At 37.0% G+C, this 12,965-nt stretch overlaps 1 protein-coding gene across 1 annotated transcript; it reads right to left on the bottom strand.

Annotated features, from left to right (window-relative positions):
- Positions 1–814: 814 nt before the first annotated feature.
- Positions 815–7,550, bottom strand: LOC140145556 (ATP-binding cassette sub-family C member 9-like). The gene is made up of 8 exons (XM_072167261.1): positions 7,425–7,550; positions 5,771–5,898; positions 5,012–5,090; positions 4,767–4,875; positions 3,982–4,085; positions 3,393–3,526; positions 1,651–1,713; positions 815–1,080 (listed from the first exon to the last, which is right to left on the bottom strand). Exons 1-8 carry the CDS (start codon positions 7,486–7,488, stop codon positions 943–945), a joined length of 819 nt encoding a protein of 272 aa, XP_072023362.1. The 5' UTR covers positions 7,489–7,550; the 3' UTR covers positions 815–942.
- Positions 7,551–12,965: the final 5,415 nt, after the last annotated feature.

Genomic DNA, 12,965 nt, shown 5'->3' with positions numbered 1-12,965 from the left:
TACAGTGTAATTTAGTAAAATTATATAGTATCGTATTCAGACTTGTAGTACCCGTACCCGTACTCGTACTCACAGGTCTGTACTCGTACTCCCGCCATATTTTGATATAAAATTGGATAGATTGAAAATTGGATAGTTTAAAATATTGGACGAGACGTAGCGTAAAGCATCCAATTTTATCATTATTGTATTTTGGATCCAATATTTTCACACACTTGGATTCAACAAAACATAATAATGGCTTTAAATGGGACTCGCACCCGTACTCATGGCCTGGGACCCATACCCGTACTTATGGCCCAGGATCCGTACCCGTACTCATGACTTATTTTGGTTGGGATCCATACCCGTATGCATACTCACAGGCCGTGATCGGTACTCATGACGGGTCCCAATACTACAAATCTGATCATATTTAATATTATATTCTAACAATTCGATCAAATCATCTGTTCCTCCAATACCTATGATCAAATGATAATGATGACGCAGGTCATTCACAAGGTTCTACCTCCATCAGCACATCTCTGTTATGCTAGATGCTAATATTTCTGCTACACTTCTTCCAAACAAAATTTGGGTTGCATTACTCATACCCGGGGATGGGGGGGGCACAACGAACAATTTTGGTGGGTTTTTGGGAGCTGACGACGTACCGATAAAAGGGGGTCTTGGGGGAGCTGCGAACAAGTAAAATGGGACTTTTGGAGCTGCGAACAGTCCAAATCAAGGGTCTTTCTTGGCTTTCTGGTTGAAAATCGCCTGCAAAAACCTTTCAGAGCTGAAATTATCAAAATCAAGGATCTTTCGGTACTCATATAAATACGGCCACCAGGATTTAAAATACTAATAATCCCGTAATATTACGAGTTAACATATGAATATAGATCCTTATTGAAGTCAAACTGCAAGTGAAATATTAACCAATTCAATGTCATACGCTTATTTATTAGCTTGAACCATGGAGTAGAATTCCGAAGTTTCTTTCGCCAGTAAGTTTGCAGGGCTGTCACATTCAATGATCTCACCATCACTTAAAACCCAGATTGTGTCTGATTCACGTATGGTGGACACTCGGTGCTAAAAGACAAACATAATAATAATAATAATAATAATAATAATAATAATAATAATAATAATAATAATAATAATAATAACAATAATAATAATAATAATAATAATAATGATAATAATGATAATAATAATAATAACGATAGTAATAGTAAAAATAATAATAATAACACTAATAATAATAATAATAATAAAAATAATAGTAATAGTAATAGTAATAATAATAATACAATAACAGTAATATTAGCAACAAAAATGGACTGGGCCAATGTTTCTAGATTCGTTTGTCTATCTTTCTATAATAAGTACAAAAATAAATAGGTTTAATATACAATGAAAATGTTAGTATTTGCACTGTATTCTATTTTCCTCAATTATGAAACCGAATGTGATGTACGCAGGGGAATAATCATTCCTTCATAGCCCCAGCTCCTAGATGAGCTTCGAGGAAGCAGCTCTGCTGTACCCGAGAACTGCACCACCCGAGATAGACGACGGACGTGAATCTTACGTGATATACAATTTCGGAACTAGGGTCACGACAATTCTTGTTGAATATAAATTTAGAACCAAACTTACAGCGATCGTCAGCACAGTTTTGTCCTTGAAAACGGAAGCAACAACTTCTTGCAGTAACTTCTCCTGAATTAAAAAAATAAAATGAAATATGAGAATAATAATAACAATAATAATATTAGTAATAATAATAAGAATAAGAATAAGAATAAGAATAATAATAATAATAAAGAAGAAGAATAAGAATAAGAATAAGAACTAGACTTAGCTGTGGTCTAAGACCACGAACACAGCCGTGTTGTGACCCTTTAATGACCTTTGACCCCAAAATATATGAAAACGCTCATAGACATTGGCTAATGTCAACGTATGTGTGCACGTGGTATCACTTTACCATGTTACTTGTGGCAGAAGGGGCATTTTGAAGGTTTTTCGTCTTAGACCGGAAGTGACCCCTTAATGACATTTGACCCAAAATAAAAAAATACCACATATGAATTGGGTAACCACAAGTCATGTGTGAACATACAGTTACTGTTATATGTTTTCCTTAGCAAATAAAAATTTTTGAAGGTTTTTGGTTTTATACCGGAAGTGACCCCTTAATGACCTTTGACCCCAAATCTGTGTACACCCCATAGACACTGGGTAATAACAATGCATGTGTGCAAGTGGCGTCACTGTCCTACAGAATCTGTGGAAGAAGATGCATTTTAAAGGTATTTCGTTTTTACCGGAAGTGACCCCTTAATGAGATTTGACCCCAAATAAAAAATACCACATATACATTGGGTGACTGCAGATCACGTGTGAACATACCGTTACTGTCCCATGTTTTACTTAGCTAATAAATTTTTTGAAGGTATTTCGTTTTATACCGGAAGTGACCCCTTAATGACCTTTTGACCCCAAATCTGTGTACACCCATAGACACTGGGTAATAACAATGCATGTGTGCAAGTAACGTCTCTGTCCCACATAATTTGTGGAAGAAGATGCATTTTAAATGTATTTCTTTTTATACCGGAAGTGACCCCTTAATGAGCTTTGACCTCAAATAAAAAAAATACCACATATACATTGGGTGACTGCGGATCATATGTGAACATACCGTTACTGTGCAATGTTTTACTTAGCTAATAAAAATTTTTGAAGGTTTTTCGTTTTATACCGGAAGTGACCCCTTAATGACCTTTGACCCCAAATCTGTGTACACCACATAGACACTGGGTAATAACAATTCATGTGTGCAAGTAGCATCGCTGTCATACGTAAGTTGTGGGAGAAGATGCATTTTTAGTTGAAATCACGTTTTTGACCCCTATGACCCCTGCGTGACCTTTGACCCCACGAGTTTCATGTGACATGTAGGGGCACGGTCAATGATCATTGTGACCAAGTTAGGTCAAAATCGATGTAAGCGTGTGAGTGCTAGAGCAAATGTAATGGTTGACAGAAGAAAGAAAGAAGAACCTGTAAGAAAAAAGACACAGCCGTGACTAACGTCACGGCTGTGTAATAATAATAATAATAATAATAATAAGAATAAGAAGAAGAAGAAGAAGAAGAAGAAGAAGAAGAAGAAGAAGAAGAAGAAGAAGAAGAAGAAGAAGAAGAAGAAGAAGAAGAAGAAGAAGAAGAAGAAGAAGAAGAAGAAGAAGAAGAAGAAGAAGAAGAAGAAGAAGAAGAAGAAGAAGATGTCATGGGTTCGAATCTATGTAATCTTCTCTAGGTCATCACGTGATTTGTTTAAAATAACGAGGCACGCATCATATATAATAATACAAATAACCTATTATAATTACCGTGCTGTAGTCGATTGAGGCCGTGGCTTCGTCCATGATAAGAACACGGGAATTCCTGAGAAAAGCTCGAGCTAAACAAAATAGTTGACGCTGACCAACGCTGAAATTTTCACCACCTTCTGATACGGATGTATCTACAAATATGAAATTGAAATACATCATTCTTATATGATTAAATGGGTAATATTTCTTTCCAGGAATGAACATTTTCGGTTGATGCTTAACATAAATAGATATTTTCCTCAAACTGGTTATCAACAGATTCTAGAGCTAACCAAGAGTCAACTGAGTTTTTAATAAGCCATAAAATCTACTGTAGTGTTTCGGGCGTCAATGTCGACTCGTTGCAATGACATGTACGTCGAAGCAGCTGATATATCAATGGCCATGGGTACAAAAGACGTTAGATATTATACGCTTATTATATTATACGCCTATGGTTAGTGTATCTTATACTACTGACTGTTTTCCGAAGATTTGAACACACCTCACATTAATTGCAGTTACGAATGTAATGAAAAAACAACAACTATTTTTGAATCAAGCACGAAGACAATTTATTGTTAATTAGCAGTTTTTAGCACCTTACCAAGGCCAAGATTGAACTCAGAAACGATAGGCTTGAGTTGTGCTATTTCTAGTGCATTCCACAGTTCCTTATCCGATTTGCTACGTGTTGGGTCCAAATTTGTCCTGTGTAGAAAGTTAAATCGGGTATTGAAAAAGATACTATGGAAGTTGAAAGATTATTTTCACAATTTACAGCAAAATTAAGACCTTTCCCGGGACTTCAATGGAAATTTCTTTACCATATCCGAGAGACTCATTTTGTCTGCCCATGCCAAAATCCGATGCCATCAGTTGTTTAGCTAAATTCCGGGAGGGGTGCACTTCAATATGAAATGGATATAGGTAAAGCTGGCACTTTCAGTTAGATGCATTCGGTGAGAGCAAAATATATAATATGGGGTCATTGGGTGAGAGCATGATTTTTGGCATTCGGTGAGAGCAAAATGTACAAAATATGGAGCCCTTGGGTAAGAGACGAACCGTTTGGATCTAAATTAGGGGGCCATTGAGTGAGAATATGGCCTTTTAAAATGAGGTCTTTGGGTGAGAGCCAAAAGAAGCCCCGAAAATTGAATTTTTAGTTCTAAATGGCTTTGTTATTTCAAAAGAAGTAACAAAAGCAGTGATAGATGACCATGGTGACTCGTTGCTGTTCAAATGGAAATGTAAGTGTATTTAGGTGACAGATCGAAAGGGAAAATAATAAGGGATCTTTGGGTAATAGAGCATGTAATCATAAAAAAATATGGGGTCTTTGGGTGACAGCGGTGCTGATAGAGAGAGAGAGAGAGAAAGTTATATTACCTTATTGTCCCTGTAAATAGTATAGGATCTTGTGGTATAATTGACAGTCTTTGTCTTAAAGTAGTCAGTGGCATCAAAGCTATATTTTCGCCATCAATGATTATTTTACCTGCGTGAAAGCAACAATAAACGATTCATTATTTTAGATGCTAACAATCTTTATGAAGATGTAACTGTTTTGCGTCTTTAATTTGCTGATTTTTAAAGTAGGCCTAATAACAGCGGTTGACCTTTGACCCACTTACCTTTGAATGTCTCAATTATTCGCAACAACGACAGCGTTAGTGAAGATTTCCCGCTTCCAGTTCGTCCACATATACCGACCTAAAATAAAGAACGTTTTCAAAAATGTAAGGAATGTATCTCAATGAGCTTGCTTTAATTCCAACATAAGCTACGTCCAATTTCAGTTTGAGTGCGTTTCGCACAATATGTTTGTCACCTTTTTGTTTGTTTAAAGCGTTATATGATCTCGATATTATGTTGATAAAAATGGTAATATGAGATGAGTGCAACTTGAATGTTTATAAATAGAATTAATCTTGGTTATTATTTATAGGGATTGTAAAATCAGGGTTGAAAAACCATGTTCAAAACCACTCCAGAACTGACTAGTAGCAAGCGCAGAGGTAAGTCGGCAAAAATTGGGTAAATATTAAGGCACCTCCTTTACCACTGAAGGCAGCTAAATTTTACATGAGGTATTTGGTCAGTTTTTTGTTATATTTTGTTTCATGCATTATTTGGCTCACAGTTAGCATGGTTAGGTGGGCCATTTTTTATTTGGTGATATAGGCCATTTTGATTTTTTCATTTATAGTGAGTGGTTTTGTTTTCAAAAAACTAGCTCCACTACGGTGCGTTCTACACGCAAGAGGAGATATTTGGCTTCCCTTTATTTACCATGTTTACTCTTGAGCCTAATAAATATCAATTCGCATATTTCGCCTTTTTCGTGTATTTCGTCTATTTCGCGTATCTCTGGGAGTTTAATATCTACTAACCTTTTCTCCAGGTTGTACATATACAGTAACATCTTGTAGCACTGGTGGCAGAGTTTTATCATAACGCACAGATACGTGTTCAATTTGGATTGCACCACAACTAGGCCAATTAAATGGAGGTTTCTTACCTTCAAACAAAGAAACAATCACGAGTAGTACCGATACGAGTCCGATAATAATGTTCTTATGTTTAAAAAGAAGACTTTTACTATATATAAACACACATGATACCCTCACTCTAGATTCCACATACACACCTCACCCCACACATCATGCTTATATACATTCATATACCCCTACATATACATGCATTTATAGAATCACATCGCTGCAAATATACGGATGTCAGAATCAGTTCAATTCCTCTAGGACCTTATTATATCGGTCACCTGTATGAGAGCTATGCGAGCCGGATCCTGACTGAGATGAAGCATTGTGGTATGTAGAGTGTGCGCGCTTATTCTAGTCGAGAGGCCACATCATGTATATCTGCTTTAGTTAAGATTTTCGTGCAACATATTTAAACAAAGATGACAGTCCTGTCATCTACTTACTCTGATCTTTTCATTTTACCCAGCTGTCATTTCTGAATTTACGTGAGTTAAGATATTTGGGAAAATACAGTTGTTGTTTTTTGTTACCGTTTTTGCACGATGCTAACGTTTTGCCATATTGCGAAGATAGATAGAAGTTCACATTTTTTACTCCGTTTGTTTCATGGTCATCCAGTGACTTTATTTATATCGTCAAAAATCAACACCAATATTCCGCATGGATGTTACCGGAAATAATGTTGTGTTTCCAAAAGGATATTTCACATTACTATAAGATTTGATAGCTTCTGAAGAAGAAATAGCAATAAACTCTGTCTTATCCTCATTCAATATCAATGTGTTGCCCACCATCCATCACTGTATATTTCTCACAAGTAGATAATTTGAACAAAGCACACTTCACAATGTGGAGTCAACATCAAATGGGATCTTTTAATTTGATAAATGACAGAGTACAATGACATTGGCGTACATGAGATATTGCATGTTGTGCCTTTGCAGAATGTCTTAATGTGTATAATGTGAAAGACAGAGGTCAAAGAACAGAACCCTGTGAGCAGGGACGTCAATCCTGTGGGGAACAGGGGGATGTGTCTCCCCACTTTCGGCAAAATTTCCCATATTTTGTTCTTGTCGGCCACTTTTTGACAATTTAGGCCAATTTCATGCAGTTTACGGTAATGCCTGTGGGCATCAGTGTATAATGTAAAAGACACAGGTCCAAGAACAGAATCCTGTGGGGCACCATTTTCAAAATTGACAGTTTGCTATCTGAACATAGTACATCAATTGAAATAGGATGTATTCCATCAATCAAAACCTTTGCCAACATTATCTTGAACACTGAGGAAGGCAGTTTCAGTGATATACGAAGTACGATAAGCAGACTGAAGTGGTTTAGTCATGTTATGATGAATCGGAAGTAAGCCAACCACCATAATGCTCTGTAGGTACATCTGCAGAATATAAATTGAACAGGATTCATCTGCACTTCAGTGTCCCACTATAAATTGAGCAATTTTAATGTCTGGGTTTTTTTGCAAAAGAGAATTTTATGGAATATGGACACCCTTAGATTTAAAAAAAAAAGCCAAACCAACCTCCATAATTCTCTGTAGGTACACCTGCATAGTATTGAACACGTTCAACTGGATTCATCTGCATCTCTGTGTCTGCAACAGATCGCACTAAATTGGATAATTGTATTGATATCTGTTAAAGAAAATAGATGTTTAGGAAAAAAAATTGTCAAAGTTTAAACAATCTCTCGGCATTAAATGTGTGATTTGCATAAAGAACAGATTCCTATTTAAATTTTAATTTTCACTGATAGCTACTGATCACGTTGTCCCCTTCCTTTTCGAGCTAAACAAAGGAGACAAAACAAAGAAAATTGCCTATTCGTTTCAGTGCCTACAATGCTTGTATTAGCTCGCCGGAGCGTCACGCAGCTGGGATGTACAAACAAGATGTAAGACGAATAGTGATATCCACCAAAAAAACGTTGACAACGTAAAAGCAGCAAGTTTAAAAGCCCCCACCTCGGCTCACTTTTTGAAACTTGGTCCCATTTGTAAAAAGATACTGATTTAATCTTTGTCATAATTATCAACTTAAAACATTTCCAGAAGTGTTATGTATCTTTAATGTGCTGATGCGATATGTTATTATGTTGTTCTTGGCCAATATCCTACATGTTTTGTTTTATAATAATTATTAAGTTCATGACCAATGATTGAATTAAACGAATAACAAGTAGGCATGTTAATGGCAATGATGCTATTGTTTAAACGTTAAAAACACCGATTTGTTGTTGATATTCAAAATGGGACCAAGTTTCAAAAAGTGAGCCGAGGTGGGGGCTTTTTAAACTTGCTTGCTTTTACGTTGTCAACGTTTTTTGGTGGATTTTCTTTCTTTTTATGAATGTAGCCAAGCAGCTCTAAGCTTGGAAAGCTCGAAAAATAGATATTTGAAATTATGTTATCCTTGATTTATGACAGTAAATAATTTAATAAAACTTTATCAGCCGTTATTTTGAAAACTTGATGGTCACTGCTACCGCGTGACTGTAATGTTAATAGGATACATATACATTTTAATATACTTTAATTATTCAAGGCAACTAAGAAAATGTAAATATGAACAACACATACCCAATATTGACGATGCCAGCGAGACACAGAGTCAGTCCGATTTACTTCAAATTGAAACTATGTAGCAAGGCTTATACTACGGAAGCGTCTAAGTGCCACGACTTAGCAAGATAATTATGTTTTAATGATTGTGGTTTTGTAGCCCTGCGGGGCAATCTAGTTGGATATCCAAATTTCGCGGTTGATAGTTCTTTGTAGATTTGCGGGCAATCTAGTTGGATTTCCTATTAAGCGGCGGTTGTTGGCGGTCTTTCGTGGTTTGTAGTTTTAATTTCCCTCATTCTTCATGCCCTACCCTCTATCGGGGGTTAATTTATAGTTTAAGCTCGTTGGATAACTATGCTTCACGGTGTGTGGTTCTTTGTAGCCCTGCGGGGCAATCTAGTTGGATATCCAAATCTCGCGGTTGATAGTTCTTTGTAGCCCTGCAGGGCAATCTAGTTGGATTTCCCTATTAAGCGGCGGTTGGATAACAATACTTCGCGGTGTGTGGTTCTTTGTAGCCCTGCAGGGCAATCTAGTTGGATATCCAAATTTCGCGGTTGATAGTTCTTTGTAGCCATGCAGGGCAATCCAGTTGGATTTCCCTATTAAGCGGCGGTTGTTGGCGGTCTTTCGCGGTTTGTAGTTTTAATTTCCCTCATTCTTCATGCCCTACCCTCAATCGGGGGTTAATTTATAGTTTAAGCTTGTTGGATAACTATACTTCGCGGTGTGTGGTTCTTTGTAGCCCTGCGGGGCAATCTAGTTGGATATCCAAATTTCGCAGTTGATAGTTATTTAGATTTATCTAGATTTAGTTGGATTTCCCTATTAAGCGGCTGTTGTTGGCGGTCTTTCGCGGTTTGTGGTTTTGATTTCCCACATTTTTATGCCCTACCCTCTATCGGGGGTTAATTTATAGTTTAAGCTTGTTGGATAACTATACTTCACAGTGTGTGGTTTTTGAAGCCCTGCGGGCAATATAGCTGGATGTCTCTATTTTGTAGTTTTAATTTCCCTCATTCTTCATGCCCTACCCTCAATCGGGGGTTAATTTATAGTTTAAGCTTGTTGGATAACTATACTTCGCGGTGTGTGGTTCTTTGTAGCCCTGCGGGGCAATCTAGTTGGATATCCAAATTTCGCAGTTGATAGTTATTTAGATTTATAGATCTAGTTGGATTTCCCTATTAAGCGGCTGTTGTTGGCGGTCTTTCGCGGTTTGTGGTTTTGATTTCCCACATTTTTATGCCCTACCCTCTATCGGGGGTTAATTTATAGTTTAAGCTTGTTGGATAACTATACTTCACAGTGTGTGGTTTTTGAAGCCCTGTGGGGCAATATAGCTGGATGTCTCTATTGAGCGGCGGTTGTTGGTTGTCTTTCGCAGTTTGTGGTTTTAATTTGTTGGATATCCAAATTTCGCGATTTGTGGTTCTTTGTAGCCCTGCGGGCCAATCTAGTTGGATATGTCCCTAGTGAGCGGCGTTTTTTGGCGTTCTTTCGCGGTTTGTGGTTTTAATTTCTCTACTTGTTCAGGCCCTGGCCTCTATCGGTGGCTAATTTGTCTTTTAAACTGGTTGGATATCCATATTTCGCGGTTTGTGGTTCTTTGTAGCCCTGCGGGGCAATCTAGTTGGATATCCAAATTTCGCAGTTGATAGTTATTTAGATTTATAGATCTAGTTGGATTTCCTATTAAGCGGCGGTTGTTGGCGGTCTTTCGCGGTTTGTGGTTTTGATTTCCCACATTTTTATGCCCTACCCTCTATCGGGGGTTAATTTATAGTTTAAGCTTGTTGGATAACTATGCTTCACAGTGTGTGGTTTTTGAAGCCCTGGGGGGCAATATAGCTGGATGTCTCTATTGAGCGGCGGTTGTTGGTTGTCTTTCGCAGTTTGTGGTTTAAATTTGTTGGATATCCAAATTTCGCGATTTGTGGTTCTTTGTAGCCCTGCGGGCCAATCTAGTTGGATATCCCTAGTGAGCGGCGGTTTTTGGCGTTCTTTCACGGTTTGTGGTTTTAATTTCTCTACTTGTTCAGGCCCTGGCCTCTATCGGTGGCTAATTGGTCTTTTAAACTGGTTGGATATCCATATTTCGCGGTTTGTGGTTCTTTGTAGCCTTGCGGGGCAATATAGTTTGACATCCCTATTGAGTGGCGGTTGTTGGCGGTCTTTCGCGATTTGTGGTTTTAATTTCCCTTATTCTTCAAGCCCTGCAGTCTCTGAGGGGGGGGTAATTTATAGCTTAAGCTTGTTGGATAACCATACTTCTTTGTAGCCCGCGGGGCAATTTAGGTGGATATCCAAAATTCGCGGTTTGTGGTTCTTTGTAACCATGTGGGGCAATCTAGTTTGACATCCCTATTGAGCGGCGGTTGTTGGCGGTCTTTCGCGGTTTGTGATTTTAATTTCCCTCATTCTTCAAGCCCTGCTCTCTATCGAGGGTTAATTAAATAGTTTAAGCTTGTTGGCTATCAAAATTTCGCGGCTTGTGGTTCTTTTCAGCCCTGTGGAAAATCATGTTGCACATTCCTATAGGCTGTGCCAAGTTGTTCTGTGTGTCTGTGTTGGGGACAGTCCCTCCTTTCAATAGACCTTTGTGTATTTTTGCCGCTTTGCTAATTTGTCTTTACGTATGACTTTAAATGGCCTTCCATATTTGGTTGTCTCTTTTTGGATACGTTTTTGTCCCTGCTGGCCTTCCATATTAGTGGAACAATTTTTCACACCTATAGAGTGTATGCAACAAACCAACCGGAACGGTATAATAATTGAAATGACAGTCGTGTAGGAATACAGTTCTACGATAGCTGAAGATGACAGAGGGACAGGTCTCTAGATCGATTCAACAACCATTCATACATATTACATGTTTTATTGTCCTATTATCATGCGAATCGCCCCGTGGTAGGACAGAACTTTATTTAAATGAGAAAATATAGGTAACCTGATCTAGTTTCTTGTGTTATTCAGATTATTGTGTTGTTCAGATTTAAATAAATAAATAAAGTAATAAAGAGATTTCTTTTTATTATTTGTTCTGCTAGCGGCTGCACTATAGGTTTTTTTTTTTAAATAGGCCCTTAAGGGATCTAAAATGAGCGTTTATTGCGTTTCGACAGTATTTTTTGTGGGACATGAGAGCACCTCGGACTTATCGAATTGCATTCTGAATACGAAGCATGTCTTTCTGATATCAAATAATTTTCATTTTTGAAAATCACAATATAATACAAATTTTATGACAAATTATAAAAATTTGATATTTTTCAATTTTTGATATATAACAGTCCTCGAAGTAAATTATATAAATCTAATGATATATTCTTAAAGTGTATGTAGCAGGGAGGAAAAGCCGACGGTCAATTGAAAATTTTGACCTTTCATATTGAAGATATGGATTTTTTTTCCCAAAAGACCTAATTTTTTTTGGTGTTTTGGGCAAAAAAATCCATATCTTCAATACGAAAGGTCAAAATTTTCAATTGATCGTCGGCTTTTCATCCTACCTACATACACTTTAAGTATAAATCATCAGATTTATAAAGTTTACTTCAAGTACTGTTAAATATCAAAAATATCAATTTTTAATGATATGCCATAAAATGTGTATTAAATTGCGAATTTCAAAAATCAAAATTATTTGATATCAGAATGACATTCTTCGTATTCAGAATGCAATTCGATATGTCTGATGTGCTCTGATGTCCCAAAATAAATACTGTCCAAACGTTCATACCCCAGCCCTTAATATAATAAATAATAAACCTGAGAATCAAACATCTTACTTTGATAAAAAAAAATATCACAATAGCACTGGATGATTAAAATTGTGTTATCCTTGATTAATGACAATAAAATTATTGTTTAATACAATATTGAAAAAAAAAACTGTTGGTTACCAGGTTTCGAACTCGGATCCCGGATCCGAGTCGAACGCCAAAACCATTGAGCTACGGGACTCTGATATAAATTGCTCTGTCGAAGTACATTATTTATTATATGAATGGGTGCATCGTCCGGAAAGAACAAAAGAATTGTGAAAAACTTGATTTTTTGGCGAATGGGGCTCAGAATTTTTATGTAGGGTATCTCAGAAGATGCTAGGGTATAATTGGAAGTAAATCTGAAAAAGTAGTGTGTAGGTGATTGCCCGCTAGTGCTGTAGCCTTGTCCAAAAATTCTGGATCAGCATTATTTTCCACTAATTTTCGCTATGAAATACCGGGTGAAATGAAGCAAAAGTGTTTGTTTATTATTAAACAATGGTTGACTGTAGGATTGGTGTCCCTTTTTGAATTAATGAGTTGTCAAGATATTACATTTGGGACCCTAAATAACATTAAACCTGGTTTTAGATACACTTTGTACCCAGCGAAAAATATCATAGAACAATAGAAGTCAAGTGTTTTAATGTTAGGTGTAAATATAGTCTCGCGGGAGCATCTTATTAGTCTTCTTTAACAGTCTTTTTTTAAAACTTGCTGGTCACGGCTA

The sequence above is a fragment of the Amphiura filiformis genome, unplaced genomic scaffold, assembly GCF_039555335.1.
Source record: "Amphiura filiformis unplaced genomic scaffold, Afil_fr2py scaffold_390, whole genome shotgun sequence".
Taxonomy (NCBI): Eukaryota; Metazoa; Echinodermata; class Ophiuroidea; order Amphilepidida; family Amphiuridae; genus Amphiura; species Amphiura filiformis.
This window is presented reverse-complemented; position numbering and strand designations above follow the sequence as displayed.

Bases quoted from the DNA above. Each gene is read 5' to 3' on its own strand.
- LOC140145556 (XM_072167261.1), bottom strand. From the start codon at position 7,488: ATGCAGATGAATCCAGTTGAACGTGTTCAATACTATGCAGGTGTACCT. The intron at 4,876-5,011 runs GTAAGTGGGTCA...GCTTTCACGCAG, and splicing joins AATAATTGAGACATTCAAAG to GTAAAATAATCATTGATGGC. The intron at 1,081-1,650 runs GTAAGTTTGGTT...TTTGTCTTTTAG, and splicing joins AAACTGTGCTGACGATCGCT to CACCGAGTGTCCACCATACG.